This window comes from Cricetulus griseus, chromosome 2 (genome assembly GCF_003668045.3).
Source record: "Cricetulus griseus strain 17A/GY chromosome 2, alternate assembly CriGri-PICRH-1.0, whole genome shotgun sequence".
Lineage (NCBI taxonomy): Eukaryota > Metazoa > Chordata > Mammalia > Rodentia > Cricetidae > Cricetulus > Cricetulus griseus.
In genome coordinates this window covers 268,534,773-268,557,186 of record NC_048595.1, presented here as the reverse complement: position 1 = coordinate 268,557,186, position 22,414 = coordinate 268,534,773, and the positions used below count along the sequence as shown (strand labels likewise).

At 39.9% G+C, this 22,414-nt stretch overlaps 1 protein-coding gene across 2 annotated transcripts in view; it reads left to right on the top strand.

Moving 5' to 3' along the window:
* Positions 1–19,064: 19,064 nt before the first annotated feature.
* Hbs1l (HBS1 like translational GTPase) overlaps positions 19,065–22,414 on the top strand; it is a 68,981-nt gene continuing 65,631 nt past the window's right edge. Inside the window, exons 1-2 of one of the 2 annotated variants that reach the window (XM_027401910.2) lie at positions 19,065–19,257; positions 21,847–21,912. In XM_027401910.2, the coding sequence (XP_027257711.1) occupies positions 19,215–19,257; positions 21,847–21,912 (109 nt within the window). In that variant the 5' untranslated portion in view covers positions 19,065–19,214. The remainder of the gene's footprint in view (positions 19,258–21,846; positions 21,913–22,414) is intronic. The other variant, XM_027401909.2, reaches the window with a different exon arrangement.

Genomic DNA, 22,414 nt, shown 5'->3' with positions numbered 1-22,414 from the left:
ATGTGTACATGTGTGCCAGTCTTACATACTTTTCAGAAAGGGGTTCCCTTTGGATTGATGACAAGGGATACTGTGTGAAAACCTTATGTGTAAACTCTACAGGCTGTTTGAGAGTTAGCTTCCTCATCTTTCTGATAATCCACAGATCACTTTTTCTGTCTGCATCTCCAACTCCCAGCTTCTTCCTCCTTCTCTACCGCTCCTCCCATTGGCATAAATTGCAAAATATACAAAAGACAAAAGGCCGGCGATTTAATTCCTATAACATCGAAGTCGCTACTAGTCTATCTTTATTCCTTCCCCCCAGTACTGAGGATTCAGCAAAGCAGAGTCTCCTGTGTGTTGGCAATCTGTTGTCTCTGAGCTACACTCCCAACTCCGACATGTTTGAAGGATCAATAGTCACACTTCTGTCATTGTAGCTACTTTCTGATTTATCTGCTTTCTATTCTGGTTAAACCACTCCTTTCTAGTTGCGTTTTGGATCAAGACACTGATTCTCGAAGTGAAGGTCAAAGAGCTTTGTTTTTTCTGGCTAAAAGTCCTTACCAATCTTATCATTTCCTATTATGTGTTTTCTGCTTATTCTCCTGTACACCAACTTCTTTCACTCTTTGTTTTATACTTTAAATGTCTTCCTATCTTTGATTATTATTTTTAAAGATTTACTTTATTTATTGTGTGGGGTGTGTATGTATCTGGCTGTCCCTGGAGACCAAGAGCTGTGGATTCCTTGGAGCTGGATTTGCAGGTGGTTGTGAGCCACCTAGTGTGAGTGCTTAATACCAGTCTAAGATCTTCTGGAAGAGCAGGGAGAAGTGACTGTGGACATCTCTCCAGCCCTTAGCTGGTCAGCCAAAGACAGAACTAAAGGATAGTTACTCTTAAAAGGACAGCTAGTTCAACTCTGACTCTAAATCCAAAATGCTTGCATTTTTAACAGAAAGTTCTTTCATAATGGGAAATTCACTGTTTCCTAAGACTATTTCATTGCTGAAAAATCTTGTTTTACATTGTCCTCATGTTCAACAGAGACCATCCCCTAACATACTCATTCTTCTGCAATAAGTCAAAATAGAGTGGTCCATTAGCTACAGGGAAGTTCTTAAAGTACTGGATCACTGTCTTCTTACGTGCATTTGGCTCTGTCTTCTCTTGGTGAATTAGCTTCAAGATATTCATTTTTTTCCCCTATAGCATGGTGCTTGTTTTCTCATACTTGGTTCCTTACTCAGTCTCCAAGAGTCTGTATAATTACACATTTCCAATAGCTTCTTGCTTTGGTTTAGTTGGGCTGTTATAACAGCAAACAATGATTCAGTGTCTACTGAGAAAATATTTTCTAGTTCGTAGATGTCCTCTTTTCCTTAAGTCCTCATGGAGAAAAGAGATTTCCAGGGCTCCTGGGGCCTCTTTTATAAGGGTTCTATCATTATTAATTAATTATCTTTCAAAGCCCACCTCCTAATACCATGATGTCTAAGACCAGACTTTCAGCATATCAATTTGAAGGACACATAAGCATTCCATGTATCATTTTCTTTCATGGCCGGTAATTCATTTACCTGATTATTTGATTTTTGAATGTTTTAAAGTGTCCAAATTTTTATTTATTACTTATAAACAATTTTGGAGCAGAGATTCCTTGGTCCCTTATATTTCTCTTTTGTGTGTATGTGCATGTTTTCTGGCTATTTTGTTTCAACTTGACACAAGCTAGAGAGTCATCTGAGAAAGGAGCCTCAATTAAGGACATACCTTCATAAGATTGGGCAGCAACCAAATGTGTAGGGAATTTTCTTAATTAGTGATTTATGTGGGAGAGCCCAATTCTTTGTGGGTGGTGCCACCCTTACGTTGGTGGTCCTGGGTTCTGGAAGAACATTGTCTGAACAAGCCAGGGGGAGCAAGCAATTTTGTAAGCAGCACCCTTCTATGACCTCTGCATCAGCTCCTGCCTCCAGGTTCCTGCCCTGTTTGAGTTCCTGTCTTGGCTTCCTTCAATGGCAACCTGGAAGTGTAAGCCAAATAAACTGTTTCCTCCCCAACTTGCTTTTTGGTCATGGTATTTATTGCAGCAATAGAAACACTAAGACAGAAGCCAGAGTTCAACCTCAAGTGTCATTTCTTAGGCACTGTCCACCTTGTTTTTGAGACAGGATCTCATAGTCTTACTGAGTTGTCTAGACTGATTGGCCTCTGAGCCTCAGAGTCTGCCTGAATTCCCCTCTTTGGTATTGCAGTTACAAGTGCACACTGCTGGCCCAGCTTTATCTGTGAGTGCTGGCACTCACACTCAGGTCCTCATTCTTAGTCCAGGAGCACTGTACCTACTGAGCTGTTTTCCCAGGTCCCCAGCCCCTGTATTTCACAAATGTAACATATCAAAAGATGGAGAAAATTGGGAAAGTATTTATTTCTAAGATAATTGTCAAGATAGATATCAAAATGAGACATTTTAAAAAGCTTTCTACAGGGGAAACATCTGTAACTGTCTATATTTTATCTTTTGTTGTAATCCACAGTGATCTTTGTACAGATGATATGAGATTATTTTAAGCAGTGAAACTAGAAATATATTTATATTTTCAGAATTAGTGAAGAACTCTGTGTATGCATGTGCTCCTTTGGTTCCACTAGTGAGACAAAAATAGAGACAAGGAGTCCAGTAGCAGTCTTGTAACACAGCTTTAATCCTAGGACTCTGCAGAGAGAGGCAGGTCAATCTCTTCGAATGTGAGGCCAGCCAAGGTTACACATGCCTGGAAAAGCAAACACGAGGAAATCAACTTAAAGAGGAGTGGTATGGTTTGGATCAAGGTTCTAATGCCAGCTGCTTTTGGAACTGAGTTGAGGCACATGTGGCAGTAAAGACGTGATGACATCAAGGTATTCACCTCACGGCAGAGGGGGTGTGGGGAGGTGGGAGGGACAGCAGACAAGACACCCATTTCAGGGCCATGCACAAGGGATCTACTTCCTTTAAATAGGTCACGCCTCCTAATTGTTAATTCAGCTATGAATTTAGGGATGGACTCATCAATTGGTGAAATCAAAGCCCTTGTGTTTCAGTCCCTGAATAGTACTACTGAAGGACAACATAACACAATTTCTCGGGGAGACATTTTATATACAGACTATAATGTCGTACTTACTGCTTTTACATTCAAAGATAATAGATGCTAGTATTGCTGATTTTCCAGGATCACATACATGTTAAACTCAGAAGAAGCTTAGAGGCTGTGGCATAAATTGAACACAAATAACCAAGCAAAAGCAAACAAAAGAGTCATTATGGATTAGCAACCAGAGATCCAGAGTTCCTAAATTATGTATTCCCATTTTTATGAGAACGATGGAAATTATAATAAACATGGAAATTATGTATTCCCATATTTACATTAAACTGACCTAAAAAGGAGTCAAAAAATGAAGAATTCTTCCCAGTTGTTTCATCCTTATAAAGAGATCTCCAGCCACTGTTTATACTGGTAAGTGATGTGTAAGTTTTAGATTCTCTGGGGCACACATTAAGTACTAGACATTTGTCATTACTTTCATGAAGGGCACCCTAGGCTCACAACAATGGATTCTTTCTAAATCTCTTGTTTACCCATTGCGCTACACTGCCTTCTATGGCAGCTGGGGAACATTTCCAGTTTTTCACTTCTGGGTCACTTCCTTTCTAAACATTAGCACACCCCTGAAAGTTTCTTTTGCCAAAGTTGAATGAGCCAGTCAGAAGATATATACTACTAATATAAATCATTCAGATTTTATCAAGCCTAAACTCCAGAATTCAGGGTTCAGAGTAAGGCAGACTGAGATATAGGCAGCCGATGGCTGGCTCTTTATGTAGTCTTGTCAATCACGTTGTCCAATGTCATAATGTCTAATACAATTTTCCTAATAAGTACTTTACTGTTTTTCATTGAAAAGCAATAGGCTATGATTAGTAGATAAGGAAATTCTTACCTGTACATTTAAGCAATCTGTGTATACTAGTATGTTTTGAGCATGGAAACAAAATCACCCCAGTCTTACTTGTTCTAAAACACCTGGAAGGGAATAATTAATTCTTTGAAATTTTCCAGAACATTTGAAAACATCCTCATGGAGAATTGCTGTGTTTATTAAATTTGATCATGACTGCCCTGGTGACACGATGAGTCACCTGTTATTTAATTTCCTGCTCTTTCTCAAGCTCTAATCAAAAGGTAGCCTAAGGAACAGGCAGTCCTTGAGGTAGATCGGAATCAATTATCGTCAGCACAATCAAAATGAAGAAACCCTATAGTAATTTTAAAAAAATCATAAACAACCCCTATTACCATCACTTGGGAATGAGACACTTTATCAAAAGTTTCATTGTTGAGCTGTGGCTTTTTTTTTTTTAAGCATAAAGCCATTTCTTAAAACTTTCAGGCAATTAATGTGTTGGGTAACCTGAAAGAGCAGGGACTACAGATTTCATAATGTGAGTTTTCTAGTCAGAAAACCAAGTCCTTGTGACATATTCACCTTCCTGGGTCATGTTAGTATTGCATTTCAATAGGATGGAATAAAAAGTTCTTTTGTGAGTTTTCACGGTATACCCAGGAGGCAGCTTTGACTGAAACCAATCTCATAGAAAACATACTTCCTACACTTTGATTCCTGCCCCACAAATCATTGCAGTCAGTTGTATTTATTAACCATTTAATCAATTGACATCTCTATAAACTGTGAGTCTGTAGTCAGGAAGCTTCTCATTAACACATGTAGATATTCATCATCTTTGCATTTTTATATTAATAATTACTCAAGTATATATTATTATATAACAAATCACCTTAGAAGCCAGTGTTTTATAATAAAGAGTGCAATTGTCCTTGTTCCTAAGGCTTCCTTGTAGTGGGATTGGTGAGGATTGGCTGTTTCTCTTGAGCTGAGCATCAGCTGGGAGGCTGGAACCTGTGACATCTGAAGCCTTGTCCACCAGTGCATCTAGTCATAGATGTTGATTGTCATCAGGACTCTCAGCCAAGGCACCCCTGAAACACTACACATAATCTTTCCAGGAAGATGGTTGGTTTCCTCCTAATATGGTGACTAGCTTTCTAGAGTGAGTTTTTCCAAGATGCCCAAATAGAAAATATATCATCTTTTGTAGCTTAGCCTTTGCATGTACATGATATTGCTGCCACGGTAGTCACAAATCAACCCAGCTTTAACAGAAAGTGATGTCTCTCCATAGAGGAGTGTCCTCATCTTTCAGGGCAGGAGTATCACCATCACATTCTGAATGGAATATACTGAATGGTCATCTTAGAAAAAAGATAATCTACCACATGGTGACAGGAAGTCATAAGACTAATTGCTGCCTAGCATTCTGCTACAGAAAGACCAGTGAGTACCCTTTCTATTTATTTATATTTTACCATGGATATAAACCTTTTAGTTACATCAGTTTAGTGACTTGTCTCCTAACTAGGGTCAGAGATGGTTCTTCCCTGATTAACTGTAGATTAACCAAAAGCTGTGAAATCAGAAGAGATCTTTTTTTTAAAAAAGGAATTGAAAACATTTGCATAATCACATCCAAAACTATCTTGAGAGAACTAGAAATTAGAAGCAAAGTCTTCTAAATGAGCCCTATCACATATATCAGTATCACATAACATCTGTATCTAGTAACACTGTATCTTTTCACTGTGACTGTTTGGAAAGAGTTGAATTGCATGTGTGAATGACCTATGTCCTGCTTTCAAGATGAGCAATACCTTCAACTCTACATACATTTTCTATTTTTCTCCTCCTAGAAACATCTAGAAAGACAACTTTCCTTACCTCTTCAGAGTTTCTCTAGCTTTCAGCTCCCAAACAGTTCACTGACATTATATGTTATCTGCTTTTCAAAGACACAGAGCAAGACAGGGCAAGGAGGGGAAATTCCTCCAACAGCTCACTATTGTATTTTTGTAATTAATTTTTTTAATTAAAATTAGAAACAAGCTTCTTTTACATGCCAATCTCAGTTCTCTTTCCCTCCCTTCCTCCCCTGTCCCCCCCCCCACAACTGCCCCTATCCCAACCCCTTTCTGTTCCCCAAGAAGGGTGAGGCTTTCCATGGGTTATCTTCAAAGTCTGTCATATCATTTGGAGCAGGGCCTAGACCCTCCCCAGTGTGTCTAGGCTGAGAGAGTATTCCTCTATGAGGAGAGGGCTCCCAAAGTTCATTTGTGTACTAGGGGTAAATACTGATCCACTATCAGTGGCCCCATAAAATTTCCAGACCTCCAAACTGACTTCCTTCTTCAGGGAGTCTGGAACAGTCCTATGCTGGTTTCCCAGCTATCAGTCTGGGGTCCATGAGCAACCCCTTCTTCAGGTCAGCTATTTCTGTGGGTCTCTCCAGCCTGTTCTTGACCCCTTTGCTCATCACTCCTCCCTCTCTACAACTGGATTCCAGAGTTCAACTCAGTGTTTAGCTGTGGGTGTCTCTGTGCTTTCTTCCATCAGCTGCTGGATGAAGGCACTAGGATGGCAAATAAGGTAGTCATCAATCTCATTATAGGGGAAGGGAATATAAGGTAGCCTCTCAACTATTGCTTAAATTGCTAGTTGGGGTCAACCTTGTAGGTCTCTGGACATTTCCCTAGTGTCAGAATTTTCTTTAAACCTATAATGGCTCCTTTTATGATTGTATCCCTTTTCTTGTTCTCCTCCATTCCTACCCTGACTAGATCTTCCTGCTCCCTCATGTCATCCTCTCCCCTCCCTTCTTCCATTCTCTTTCTTCTGACTCCCTCTCCTCCGCCCATGGTCCCCAATAGCTTAGGATATCTTGTCCCTTTCCCCTTCTCCGGGGGACTATGTATGTCTCTCTTAGGGTCCTCCTTGTTTCCTAGCTTCTCTATTGGTGTATATTGTAGGTTGGCAATCCCCTGATCCATGTTTAAAATCCATATATGAGTGAGTACATACCATTTTTGTCTTTTTGTGGCAGGGTTACCCCACTCAGGATGGTTTCTTATAGTTCCATCTATTTGCCTTTCAATTTCAGGATTCCATTGTTTTTTTCTGCTGAGTAGTACTCCATTGTATAAATGTACCACATTTTCTCCATTCATTCAGCAGTTGAGGGGCATTTAGGTTGCTTCCAGTTTCTGGCTATTACAAATAATGCTGCTATGAACATAGTTGAACAGATGTCCTTGTTGTATGAATGTGAATCTTTTGGGTAAATGCCTAAGAGTGGAATTGCTGGATCTTGTGATAGATTGATTACCATTTTCCCAAGGAACCACCATACTTATTTCCAAAGTGGCTGTACCAGTTGGCGCTCCCACCAGCAGTGGAGGGGTTATCCCCTTTCTCCACATCCTCTTCAGCATAAACTGTCATTGGTGTTTTTGATTTTAGCCATTCTGACAGGTAGGTGTAAGATGGTATTTCAGAGTTGTTTTGATTTACATTTCCCTGATGGCTAAGGATGTTGAACACTTTCTTATGTGTCTTTCTGCCATTTTAGATTCCTCTATTGAGAACTGTCTATTTAGTTCTGTACCCTGCTTTTTATTGGATTAGTTGGGTGTTTTGGAGACTAGCTTCTTGAGTTCTTTGTATATTTTGGAAATCAGCCCTCTGTCATATGTGGGGTCGGTGAATATCTTTTCCATTCTGTGGCCTGCTGTTTTCTTTTGCTGACTGTATCCTTTGCCTTACAGAAGCTTCTCAGTTTTAGGAGGTCTGTGCTACTGGTGTTATGTTCAGGAAGTAGTCTCCTGTACCAATTTGTTCCAGGGTACCACCTACCTTCTCTTCTGAGAGGTTCAGTGTGGCTGGATTTATGTTGAGGTCTTTAATCCATTTGGATTTAAGTTTTGTGCATGGTGATAGATATGGATCTATCTGCAGTCTTCTACATGCCAGCATCCAGCTATGACAGCGCCATTTGTTGAAGATGCTTTCTTTTTTCCATTGTATAATTTTAGCTTCTTTATCAAAAATCAAGTGTTCGTAGGTGTGTGGGATAATATCAGGGATTTCAACTCTATTCCATTGGTCTACCTGTCTATTTTTGTGCTAATACCAAGCTGTTTTCAGGACTATAGCTCTATAATAGAGCTTGAAGTCAGGGATGGTGATGTCTCCAGGAGTTCCTGTCTCCAGGGCTGTTTTGGCCATCCTAGGTCTTTTATTTTTCCATATAAAGTTGAGAATTGTTCTTTCAAGGTCAGTGAAGAATTGTTCTGGTATTTTAATGGGGATTGCATTAAATCTGTAGATTTCTTTTGGCAAGATTGCCATTTTTACTATGTTGATGCTACCTATCCAAGAGCATGGGAGATCCTTCCATTTTCTGGTATCTTCTTTAACTTCTTTCTTTAAAGACTCACAATTCTTATGATATAGGTCTTTCACTTTTTGCTTAGTGTTACCCCAAGGTACTTTGTGCTGTTTGTGGCAATTTTAAAGGGTGATGTTTCTCTGATTTCTTTCTCATCATGTTTATCATCTGTGTATAGTAGGGCTACTGGTTTTTTTTGTTGTTGTTATTAATCTTGTATCCTTCCACTTTGCTGAAGGTGTTTATTAGCTGTAGGAGTTCCCTGGTAGAGTTTTTCGGGTCACTTATGTAGACTATCATATCATCTACAAATAGAGAAAGTTTGACTTCTTCCTTTCCAATTTGTATCCCCTTGATTTCCTTTTGCTGTCTTATTGCTCTAGATAGAACTTCAAGGACAATATTGAAGAGTATGGAGAGAGTGGACAGCCTTGTCTTGTCCCTGACTTTAGATGAATCACATTGAGTTTCTCTCCATTTACTTTGGTGTTGGAACAGCTCACTATTCTAAATGACTTCTGATGAGAGTGGAGGCTCTTTTACCCTTTAAGCCCTGCCCTTTTTGCTTTAAATTTGATTCACAAATTTTCTTTGCTTTGTATTTTCCCCTTGGGATTTCAAAATGCTTTCCTCTTTGATTTTCTTTGTTAATATTATGGTGCCTTGATACATTTTGCCCTGTGGCTATAAATCTTTCTCATTCCTAAAAGACCATGTGGGCCCCTAAGTGATGCACACACAGGACTTGTTCACAACAATACCTACAAGTGGACAGATTAGACACCCTAGAAGTTGTGTATACACTAACAAGGGGTATGCAAAAAGTCTGGATTCAGAGCAAGATAGACACCAAGTTTATGATTTACATTTTGGCTTTCACTGAAGTATTCTTCTTTTGAATGAGTATTATATTCATAAAGACAGAACAGTTCTCTCTAACCTGAGTATCAGCAGTGAAAATGTCCAGGTGAGCAGGCCACTGTGATGGACATCCAAAGTCTCAGCTACACAAAAGGATGTGTCAAGAGATGACCTGTCCTAGAAGTTTGAAACCAGGCAAGACCACAGGGCAAAATCTCAGAGAGAGAGAGAGAGAGAGAGAGAGAGAGAGAGAGAGAGAGAGAGAGAGAGATTGGATTTCCGGATGAGTTGGATTCATCCTGGAGTTTTAAAAAGTGGTTTTGTTTACCTAGCCTCCTTTGTGCAAGCTGAAAGTTCTCAACAAAGCCCCACTTGCCATGGTCCAGAAGTGATGTTGAGATTTAGACGACGGGAGGATGCGTGATCCCTGTCTGGAGACTCTTATCAGTGAGGGGAGGCAGATTCACTAAGTGTCTCATGTTGCCTCAGAGAGCTGAGAAAGCTAAGGAGAATCATCCTTAGGTCTACAAGGTAGTATATAGTTCAAGGGCCTCAGAGGTGACTCAAGCACCAAACGCCAGCCCAGAACCAACAGGGTCTGTCTTGCTGTGGAAATCAGGGGGACTAGGAACAGGGAACATGTACATGGCTGGGACACCCTTATGACTGAGTGGCTCTAAATGTTTCCACGAATCAAGCCCTCCAAGTCCTCATTACCAATTAAGGCATCTCAATTTCTACACTTTCATCCTGGGGGATGATAGTGAAGGCAATTGATGGAGAAGCAGCTGACTCAAGGCTATATGACTGGAAACGGCAGGATGGGGTGTGCGACTCGGATGACCTATAAGCACTTCAGTCAATGGCTACTGTGCATTTCTATTCAGCTTTTATTCCACCTCAGTCCAACCCACAATATTGAAAAATTTCACATAAGAGGAATTCATATGAAAATGTCCATTCAGGATGTATTTGTTAGTGCCAACCTGGAAATCACTGTCACTGTGGGACACTAATAATGGAATAGCCTCTATTCCTGTGTTAGCCACATTCTTATTCTTTGCAAATAGTTTCGTTTCCAGACCTATTTATATGAATGTTTATAAGCTGTAATTTTTATACCTTACAAAGCATACTTATTTCCATGTTATATATATTCACATTCAAGTATTGTGGGATATTTTGATTGCATTCTGACCCTCCTGAGACTGACAATAAAGTTTGCTTTGAATCAGAGGGCCAACCAAAATTAGCTGTAGAAGTTTTGGAGGACAGAGGACACATAGAGAGACACAGGAAATAGTAGGGTGGGGATTAGAGAGGGTCTTGGCCTTTCTAGATTGAGGGAGAGAGAGAGAGAGAGAGAGAGAGAGAGAGAGAGAGAGAGAGAGAGAGAGAGAGAGAGAGAGGAGAGAGGAGAGGAGAGAGGAGGGTCACTGGTTGCTTTCCTCCTACTTTTCTGATCATTCGGGCTCTTACCCCCATATGTGACTCTTGAGCTTTTATTGATAAATAATAATTAGATAAATGCCTCATTCAACACATTTTAGTTTATTTAGTCCAGTTTTGCAGCAGTCACTGCAATGGCTACTAGAGTGACAATGAGCTAATGGCTATCCCTGCCTGTGAGGAACTCACATCCAGTTAGGAGGTTGACAGGGGCAGAAACAGAATATTTCTCATATCCACTCTAGAGACAAAAAGAGGCTACTGGAGAGCACAGAAGAGATGTTCTTATACTCAAGGAATGTGTCACAATACAGTATGTGTGACACTGATGGCACTAGCTTGAGCAATAAAGAGGACGTGGTAAGTATAGGCTGAAGAAACTATTCCCAATGCCCTGGAACAGAACACATAACCAGACTTGAAGCCTTAAAAGTCGGATCTGTGACCTGGAGTGCCACTGGCCGGGTACAGAGGTGAGATGAGAAACCAGGCTATGATGGAATCATCATGGAAATCCTGTCTTTCTAGGGGTTTGGACTTAAAATGTTTCCAATGAAAGATTTTAATCCAGAGGATTAATTCTTACTAGAGCATTTAGAACAACACGAACTTTTGAAAAGTGAGTCTTGTAAAGAGCTTGTGGAAACTCACAGGATAACACGACTGACAGCTAGATAGCATGGGGCTGGGGCTTGAAAGAGTAACCTGTAGAAGGTGGTGTGCAGGTGTTATGCTCTTCGGGCATTCCCCCTGTAAATTCGTGTCTCTATATGGAACTTGGAGTTCTGTTTTGTTCTTGCTGGGTTCACTCTGCTCGATACGTTCATGACTCACTAGCCCCTTTCCACCCTCTTAACACATCCCACATTCACTCTATAAAACCACACAGAAATGAAAAGGCACCACGGAGCCTCCTTTGAAGATCTCTTTCAGCTTCCCCCAACCCCTCATGTTTGTGTAGGTATGCTGTCAGCACCCTGTCAATCGCAGATCTTTTGCATAGTCCTTTGGAAGTAGAACTTTGCCTTCCTCTAAGTGTCTAGTCCCTGAAGAGTGCACATTTTGACTTAGTTACGTTTCTAGCCTGCAAAAATAATGAAAGAAAAAGAGAGAGAAATGTTGTTAGAAAAAGAAAAATGGGCAACATAAGGAATTGAGGAAAAACTCCATGGAAGCTAAGAATATCATTGGCTCTGGCAGAAGGAAGCTCAGTAAGAAAACAGTTATTTGTTTACGGGTTTTACAGGTATTTGGCAACAATAGTAGAGATTAATGGTGCAAAAGTCTGCCTTCCCTGAGGCCTTCATTCTGAATTCCATGTGGTAGTGTCTGCATCTTGTCACAGTACAAAAGAGTAAAGAAACAGCTTGATGAGACAAAAACAAAAGATTAATGGATTTTAGGTATTGTATAATTACAAGTCCTAAAATAATCTGCAAAGAACTATAAAGGACTCAAAGGACTTAGGACAGTTTGTGTGTGTGTGGGGGGGGTAATATGTGTGTGTGTGTGTGTGTGTGTGTGTGTGTGTGTGTGTGTGTGTGTGTGTGTGTGTGTTTGGGTATGCTTGTTTGGGTGTAGTGAAGTGTGGGTATTGGGAGGTCAGAAGCTGAATATGGTGTCTTTCTTAATCACTCTCCACCTTGTTTTTGAGTCGGGACCTCTCATGGAACCTGGAGCTCACCAATTTAGTTAGATTAGCTGGCCAGGCCTCTCCAGGGGTCCTCCTGTCTCCACCTCCCCAGAGTTGGGATTACATATACCTGTTTCACCAGACTTTCAATGTGTGTGCTGGGGATCTGAACTCAAGTCGTCATGCTAGCACAGCAAATACTTTACAGTCTATGTTATCTCCCTAGGCTCAAGACTCAGGACATTTTATAGTTTGTAGTGTGGGCTAAACATTCCCACATGTTTAATTATAAAACTCTAGAACTTTGGGGAACTGTCATGTCTAATGTCATAATTATTAACTATCATCCCACCTACTTCCTTTCTAATGATAATGATCACTTCCTTCATTTCACTTTAATAATTATAGAGTACAGAAATCACTATAATTTATGGAAAAGCATATGGGCATTTAAGTACCTGCCAAGAGTTTCAGCCGTAGCAAAGTCATTTTAATTCAAATTCCAAGGATCAATACTGTTCTCTTCAGAGTAAAAACAGAAACAGAAAACAGGCTGTCATGAGAATAGACTGTTAAGTGACTTAAAGTTTATTTGTGTATCTAAAATAGAATGCTGGGCGTTATAAGCAAAACATTCAAAATAAATACGTAAGTGAAATAGATAAAACAGCCAGCCAGACATAGTGAGCACACCTTTAATCCTAGCACAGGAGAGGCAGAGGCAGGTGGGTCTCTGTGAGTTTGAGGCCTGGTCTACAAATCAAGTTCCAGAACTGCCAACACTGTTACATAGAGAAACCTTGTCTTGAGAAAACACTTATACACAAAGAAATAGATCAAACATATGCATGTATATTTATAGAGCAGGATAATTTTACTTAGGGGTTTTAAAAACATTTTTCCTTAGTTTTTATACTTTACACTGGGGCATAACTTACATGCTATGAGGTTCATAAACTTTAGGTGTTTAGCACAATACAATTTACATACATGTAAGACTGTTTAACTCACTCATATCAATGTATAGAACATGTCCAGAATCCCATATAACTATATGTTTATGTATCTATTGTTGAGAACATGATTGCTATGTAGCTCAGGTTTGTTTCCAACTTGTGATCCCCCTGCATTGTGGGTGCTGGGGTTACAAGAGTGCACGGCCACACTTGGCCTCATAGAGTCCTGTTTACTTCTTTCTCCCCAACATTATTAAAATATATCTTTAAAAGATCTCTCAAATTCTGTTTCCTGTCACTATAGAATCGTTTAGCTTGTTCTACAAGGATCTATCTACATGGATCCAATGCTTGGATCCTTGCTCAGAATATGTCTCTGAGATGTGTTCAATGTTGCCTTGTCTGTATATCTGTAGTATCTTATCTAGCTTAACAATGTAATTAATTCAGCTACATTCTTTTGTGTGGTGATATTTTGTTTATGATCTAACAAATAAAGGTTGCCTAAAGATCAGAGTGCAAAGCTAGCCACACTAGTTAGCCAAAGAGGCCAGGCAATGGTGGCATACACCTTTAAGCCCAGCAGCCACACTAGTTAGCTACGAGGCTGGGTGGTGGTGGTGTAAGCCTTTAATACCAGCACTAGAGAGGCATATAAGATGGGAGGAGATAGGAGTCAGTCAGTTTGCAGTCCTGCTGAGGGCAGGATTGTCCCTTTTGGTCTGAGTCTTGGTGGAACTCTTTAGTGGTTGGCTGCTTTGCTTTTCTGATCTTCAGCTTGAACTCCAATATCTGTCTCTGGGTTTTTATTATTATTATTTTTATTATTTGTGCTACATCTTAGTTCTGAATATGTTAGTTATTTCAGGAGCTTTATCTAAATTACATTTTTGAGATGTGTGTGTGTGTGTGTGTGTGTGTGTGTGTGTGTGTGTGTGTGTGTGTGTGTGTGTGTATGTAGGCCAGAGATCAATGTCAGCTGTATTCTTCAGTTATTCTCCATCTTCTTTTTTGAGACAGGGTCTCTCACTGAACCTGGAGCTTGCCCATTGTGCTGGCTGGCCAATGAGTGCCAGGGATCCCCTGTCCTTACCTTCTCAGCATTTAGATTGCAGATGCACATTGCAGTTCTTTCCTGAATTTTTATGTGTGTTCTGTAGCAAGTTCTTTACTCATTAGGTCATCCTCCAAGTTCCCTAAACTACATTTAAATTATAATTTGCAAGTTACAGAATCTGATTATTAACTTGTGAATGTAGCTAAATGGTACAGTACTTACTTAAATGTACAAGGCTCTGTGTTCAATCCCTGCCCGGTACTGAAACAACCAAACAGGTGCAGAATCTTATTAATAATTTCCACCAAAAACTTAATTTTTATTAGACTAACACTGAATCAATTTTGGGGGGAACTGACATTCCCTCATTTAACAAAATAATACTTTCAAATCATCGACATAGTAATTTCTTCTTCTTCTATTATTATTGTTATTATTATTATTTACTTTATGTGTATGTGTGTGGTGGGGTGGGGTGGGGTGGAGTGAGAGTGTTTTCAGAGGCCAGATGAAGGGATGGGATTCCATGATCTGGAGCTCTGGGAGGATGGAAGCCACACCACATGGATGCTGGGAAAACTCTTTGGTCTTCCAAATAGCAGCAAGTGCTCCTGACTAGAGCACTTTTTCCAGTCCCCATCTCTTCATTTCACATGACCTCATTTTTCTCACTGATGCTTTCTAGTTTAAGTTTAAATTGTTTACATCTTTCCGTATATTTATCTTGGTGCCCCAGAATACTATTTTATGCTAATGTGGCATATTTAAAGATGGCAAAGGTCTAACTCAGCTAAGGGAACTTTGAAAAAGTAGAACAAAGTTGAAATATTTTTAGTTGCACGTGATGCTTCACACCTTAACCCCAGCTCCCAGGGAGGCAGAGGCGGGCAGATCTCTGTGAGTTCAAGGCCGGCCTGGTCTACATAGCAAATTGTAGGCCAGTCAGTGCTACACAGTGAGATGCTGTCTCAAAACAAGAGAAAGAAAAAAAGATGATTTTGTTTTAAGATTTATTAAGTTACAGTATTTCTGCTAACCCTGGTACATCAATGGAATACAATGGAGAGTTGAGAATGACACCCATACACAGAACCACTTCTGTGACCAGTGACAGTCCAGATGTGATTCAGTGGAAAACTCATTCAACAAATGGTTCTGGAACAGTAAACAGCCATTTTTCAAGAAATGGGCTATGATCTAAGACTGCACCACACACAACACTCAATTGGAAATGCATCATAAACCTAAATGTAAAGGCTCAAACTGTCAACCATAAAAATAGGAGAAAATTTATGTGACCTTTGTTCTGGTGAGCATTTTTAGATGGAAAATCAATAGCACAGTCCATTAAAGCCAATAAATAAATAAATAAATAAATAAATAAATAAATAAATAGGACTTCATCAAAACAAAAAAATTCTTCTCAAAAGACACTATGAGGGGCTGGAGAGATGGCTCAGAGGTTAAGAGCACCGACTGCTCTTCTAGAGGTCCTGAGTTCAATTCCCAGCAACCACATGGTGGCTCACAACCATCCGTTATGAGATCTGGTGCCCTCTTCTGGTGTGCAGATATACCTGGAAGCAGAATGTTGTATGTATAATAAATAAATAAAATCTTTTTAAAAAAAGACACTATGAAAGGAATGAAAAGAGTTGGGGAGGTATCTCAGTGGTACAGCACTTGCCTAGCTTCCACAAGGCCCTGAGTTCCATCTCCCACCCTACAAGAAGGAATGAAAAGATGAGTCACACACTGGGAAAAATGTTGCCAAATTATACATCTGATAAAGAAATATTATTCATAATATAAAAATTATTCTTCAGACTCAGAAATAAGAAAGCAAGCACCTCATTATCAACCAACGAAAGAGCCTTAGAAAGATGCTTCATCGAAGAACTCATTGGAATCTCAAGTGTCTTCAGATGGTGAGAGGTTCTGGACGGCTGTGAAAAAGTGCAACTCCATTGCTCAGGGGCATGTAAAATGGTCCAACCATGTTTGGAAACTTTTGGGTATTTTCTGTCCTTTTCCCTTGTGCTGCTGGAAATTGTAGCTATGGTTTTAAGTACATAGGCAAATGTTCTACCATTGAGCTCTATCCATTGAGCTCTATCCTTAATGCTGGCAGTTTTTCAAAAGGTGTCTGTCACATCATTTAGGGAAAGTAGACATTATTTTCATACAAGTATTTGTAATGAATATTCACAGCAGTCTTATTTGCAGTAGTCAAATACAAAGTGGTATTTCTATGTCATTGTTACTCAGACATCCCCTGACAAGACAGCAATGCCTGTGGGTCGGTAAAGGGCATGGAGATAAACCACTCTGGAGACAGTTTCAGGAACAGAGTTTAGCACATGAGTAACCACTTACATAGTGGAAGTCTGTGTGATTGGTTAGCACATTACCTCAGATTGGATAGTGAGAATTCATACCACTGGAGCCTCTATGCAGAAGAAACACAGTAGAGGAGATGTGAAGAGTCCAGACTCTACACAGGCCAGCAACCTGCTACTCATGCTACTTCAGAATTCAGTGTTCTGACTTTAGAAGCATGGTGTGCCATGCTTCTTATTTAGGCCAGCAACTAGGTCATGCCTGTCTTTTCTCTTACATTTTTGTAGAAGGGAATTCTTTCTGAAAGAAAAAGGAATAAACTCTTGATCCAAGTACCTATGTGAGAGAAAGCTGATCAGCTGTTGCCAAATGCTATGTTGGGGAGCCATGGAGGACAGAAGGATCTGTGGACATTTTGGATTTCTATATTCTGTGTATAAATGATTGAGAGTCTGCATATATTCACTGTCTTGGTGGTTTTGCTGGCATATACATATATTTTAAATTACAGACTTTAAGTATGTGCTGTTCATTGTTTTCAATATTACTTCAATGTCACTATCGGCAGATAGCACTCCAGTTTCATTCTGTTGCTGTGTTCCAAAACATCGACCAAAAGCAACTTGGGGAAGAAAGCTGTTTATTTGGCTGGCACTTCCAAGTTCCAATCCATCACGGAGGGAAGTCAGGGCAGGAACTCGGGCAGAAACTGAAGCAGAAACTGTAGAAGAACACCTCTTACTGACTCACTCTTTGGCTCAGGCTCAGCTAGCTTTTTATATAGCCCAGGCCCACTGACATAGGGAGGATGTTCTTCAGAGTAGACTGGAACCTCCCACATCAACCATCAAGCCAAGACAATGCCTCCCAATTTTCAGGTGACTCTCTGTTATGTCAAGTTGACAGTGAAACTAACAATCACAAGTACTAGGCTGTTTCCCACAAATCAACAAATGAACTGGTCCACAGAGCCAAATTATGTATCATCTCTTAGGAAGAAGGTTTGTTTTCTTATTCACTGTATGTTTTCTTATGTCCTGTACTGTTCCTGTGGTCAATTCATAACTCATTTACTCCAAGAGCTGCATCATCGAGTTGTGGTTAGCAGTATGGATGATTACAGTGGGATAGAAGCTGTCATTTGTATTTAAGTTTTATATGTAAGGATCTCAAATAGTGTTGGTTGGCCTGGAACTGCCTGTGTAGCCAAGAATAACCTTGAACTCCCGATCCTCTGCTTCCACCTACCAAGTACTGAGATTAAAGGAATTGAACCACCATATCCAGCACATTTAATATTTTTCAGCACCTTAATGTTCTGTGTTAAGTTTCCTTACATGGGCAAATATAGTTTAACAACTTTACAAATTAGATAATATATGAGTAAGATAATATCTTCACTTACAAAGAGATAGGCTGCAATGTAGAAATTATTTAAAGGTGTAAAATAAAACACTTAAAAACCGTATAAAATTAGCATCTACATTTTTTTGCATAAAATTTTGCCTTGGAGCCATTAAACAATGATAGTTAAGAATAACCATTAAGTAGTCAGAATTCAAACCTGAGCCATTTACGAATATGAATTTGTGTTTTCTCATTATCTGGATAAGAAAAGCTGAGTAAGGTAGAATTTGACATTTGCCTTTGATACAAGGTCTTGGCATTCAAAAACAAGCTACAACAAAGAGGTTGTTCGGTATGATAATGAGGTTGATGCTTTTACACAGCATTATTAGCCCTATGTTTTACAAAACGAGGATGTTTAATAACAGGTTATAGATTTATGTATTATGTAATACATCATGAGTACCCAAGGCTAATGCTGTGTCTGAAAAGCTTGTACTAAACGCTCTTAGCAAGTTCACATGTTTATGTATTCAATCAATGCCCAAGGCATAATCTCTTAATTATTCCGTGTTAATGAAAATAGTTTACATAGCTAAGGCCAGACAGTTGTTTACCAGAGCTGTTAAGGGAGGATGGAGCCCATATCTGAAGCCATGAATTACCCACAAAGCATAGTGACCCAGTGTAGCTGTATTTTAATTACTTGTTTAGAAACTTTTTCTCCCTCTAAAGCTTGGACTAATTATTATGCCACATTTACACACTATTGTGGACGGATATCGTTTGTATCTACAGTCTAAAAGCTGAAACAGAATCCTTGGTCCTTGCTCTTATTGAGCCAAATTGGCAGCTTCCCAAAGGATCAAAAGCCAAATATGGAAAATAATCCTGAACGCCGGTGGTCAAAGATGCCTGCATGTCACGTTCACTGTCAAGCAACAGCGTGGAGGTAGCTGAAAGAATTTCCGGCACTGAAATCCACGTCAGTCAACTGGCTTCTGGGCGCCGCCCGCCGGCTCGCGAGTGCGCGTGCGTCCTCGGGAGGCCGGCTGTGACCCTGAGAGCTTGCCGTCGCGTAGTGCGCAGGTATGACGTCGCGTCTGCGCAGACGCTTGGCGCAGCGGCCTGGCGGAAGCCAAGATGGCGCGGAAGAGGTCTCTAGCTCGCGGTTGGCGCTTTATCCGTGTCTAAGCCGAGTTCTTTGAGAGGACCGTGGCTGACGCCCTGTGTGCCGCGATGGCTCGGCATCGGAACGTCCGAGGCTATAACTACGATGAAGGTGAGTGGCAGGGCCGCGCCGGGCCGTCATCTTAGCTGTAACAGCTGGGTTCCTGGCCTCATTATCTCCGCCTGGATTGGAATGACCCCGGAGCCACACTAGAACTGGGGTTTGTGTCGAGGAGGGGAGAAGGTGGGGGAAAGGATTAGGACATCAGTTCCCAGGGAAGAGAGAGAGAGTGATGGCTGCCTTCTGGGTTGACCTTATTTACGGACGGGTGACAGTGTGGCATCTCAAGGGCCTACGATGTTTGGTGGCGACGTTGGGATCCGATGCTCTTTGGTATCTAAACGTTGCCTCTTTTCTTATTGTTTCATTTGGGGACTCACGCGCCAGTTTCTAACTTTTGTCTCATAAGCCCTCCTTCACACGTGCCCACGAGGCATTACTTACTTATAAAACAGGCTGGCTTAGTGCTTGCATTCGACCGACCTGCTAAAACTATTAGATTTATATAATATCTTGCCTGTGTTCGTGCGTTTTGACTGCATAACCTCGCTTGACCTGAATTTTCAGCGAATTTCAAAATTCGGAACCTAAGAAATGGAAAAGATTCACGTTTAAAAGGCTCAAGAAGTTAAGTCGTTTTGCTGATCTTCAAGTGTATACTCAGTATATTGACTGCTATACTTGATGTAAATGTATTTTAAAATGGAAATATAAAGCAACACTAGAGGGGAGAGCGTGTAAATAGACTCACTGATGTTTTTAATGAAAAAAATACATATATTAATGTATGTAAGGAGTTAAAAGTGATTTTAGGAAGACTTGTTATACATGAGTGGATAATAACAGGTATTTATCAAGCATCATAGAAGCTAAAAATAAAAACAAATGTGATTAAAGACCTACTGCTTTCGGGAACATGTAATGTTGAAGTCGGATGTTATTGACACCCCTGGGAGATTGTGAGCATCAGTGTACTTAGGCATGGACAGCTAACACCCAGTGCTGCATTTGAAGACTTGGACCCAGTAGGTCAGGGATGTCTTACTTTGCAGACGTTCACCGTCAGAATATTGTAGTGGATATCTAAAAAATGCCTTCCACTCCACTCCCACTGAGAAATGACTTTAGACTGGGAGAGATTTTGTAGATATGAAATAAAGGACACCCATCCCTTTTGTATTTTATTTCCTCATCCAGTGATAACTGAGTACTTGGAGTACTGCGTAAGATACTCCTTAAGTAAGGACTGTCTAAAGGGAGCAGCTGGTTAAAACAAGAGAGATTCCACACAATGTAATGACAGTGCTGTGGGAGCAATGTAAAAGAAAACGTCTAAATCAGAAAGGGTCAGGATTTCTTCGTGAAGTATTTGACAAGAGTTATATGTCCTCTGAGTCAGTGCTAAATACCTTTTATCTTGGCTACCAGAGGTCAAGTTATATTTCTTTGTAACAATTGGTGACATCATAACCAAGCCTGCCCTGTCCTGTCATGGATGTTTTTTGCCCTTCCTGCTTACGAAAGTGTAAATCATTTTCAGTGTCTAGTCTTCTTCCCAGTTAAGCTTCCCTTTGGGGTTTCAATAATTAAAAATTCATAAAAGTATTTTAATTTCATTAGTCTGAGGTCTAAAATCTATTGGTTCCTCTTTGGTCTTAGCCTTTAAGCATGCTGTACCTGTTTCTTGAATGCCCTAGAAAGATGGCTGACTCTCTCTTTTGGAATTGGTTTGAGTATTCTATTCTTGGGGAAATTCTAGTTTTCACATGTGTGTTCCCAGATTGCTCTGTATTTTTCACGGTGAGCACTTGTCATACAGTTTTGTAGTCACCCTGTTCTGGGCTATTAGACTTTTGGAGTTGACAGAGCTGGAGATGTACACACTTTGTACTGAAAATGTCTCTGTAATAGTCTCTGGTATAAATTTATGTTCCTTGCAGGGTTTTTAATAGTTTGTCTCATTAACTGGTGAACACATTAATTTAGTGCCGCATGTATGCCAGGTACTTGGTTAAACTAAGTTTTTCCTGTAATTTCTCATGCATTGAAACATGAGTTGTGCTTTGAAGACAATAAATTAAGAGGAGGCTGCTGAAGGTAAAGGTTGTAAGGAAGACTATTGGAGCCTTACCTAGAGAAAGAAGCAACCTTGGGAAAATCTCAACCAAGAACATACTCCATTAAGACTGACTTACTCCACTTACAAGCTCCATTTTAAGACTTAACAGTCACGAAAGTCAGGCTTTCTGGTTCTCCATGAAGAGTGACTTTATGGCTGGATTGTATACCCTATAAAGATATTTGCCTAGAGTGCAATGGGTGGCTTACCTCAGGTTTTGTGAAGTTAGACAATTCACATATATCATCTACAGGATTATTACTGGATTTTGGTCACATGAAAGATGTGAGAAAATTAAATAAAGCCCAATTAGCTTAAAAACAGAAGGCCTATGTATGTTTTAAAAGTATACATTGTCAGTAATTTAGATTGTTATTAGTAAATATCTTGGAATTTATGGAAAAGTAGACATTTAGGTTTCTTGAAAGTTGGTATTTTCTTATTTTGTAAATTATTCAGGTGTTTGCTCATGAATAAAGAAGACATGATTGAACTTGTAATGAATCTATTTTGTGTTTTAGATTTTGAAGATGATGATTTGTATGGCCAGTCTGTGGAGGACGATTATTGTATTTCACCATCAACAGGTAAGTTATTAAAAAAAAAAAAAAAGATTTCTTTGATTTGACTGTTTAAAAAAGGTTAAGTAAATATGAATGTCATCTTGGACTAAAGTCATTAAGACTATAATGGGTAATTTTTAGAGAGATAGGCAGCTGGGCAGTGATGACACACACCCTTATTCCCAGCACTTGGAAGGCAGAGGCAGGCAGATCTCTAGTCTACATAGTGAATTCCAGGACAGCCAGGGATACAGAGAGAAACCCTGTTTCATAACAAACAAAACAAAATTTAAAAAGATATGTGTATATTTACTTATATACTCACCTGTTAAAATTTAAATTTTTTATAATGGTTCATTTGAAAGCAAAAAATAGGCATTATATAGTCCAGGGGGGCCTTGAATTCCTGGTGGTCCTCCATCTTTGGCCATACTTACTTGGGTTTGTAAGTTTGCTCCAAGTTCACCTGTAAGAATTTCTTTACCCACAAATAGTTTTAAATTTTTGTGCATTCCTGGGTATGTGG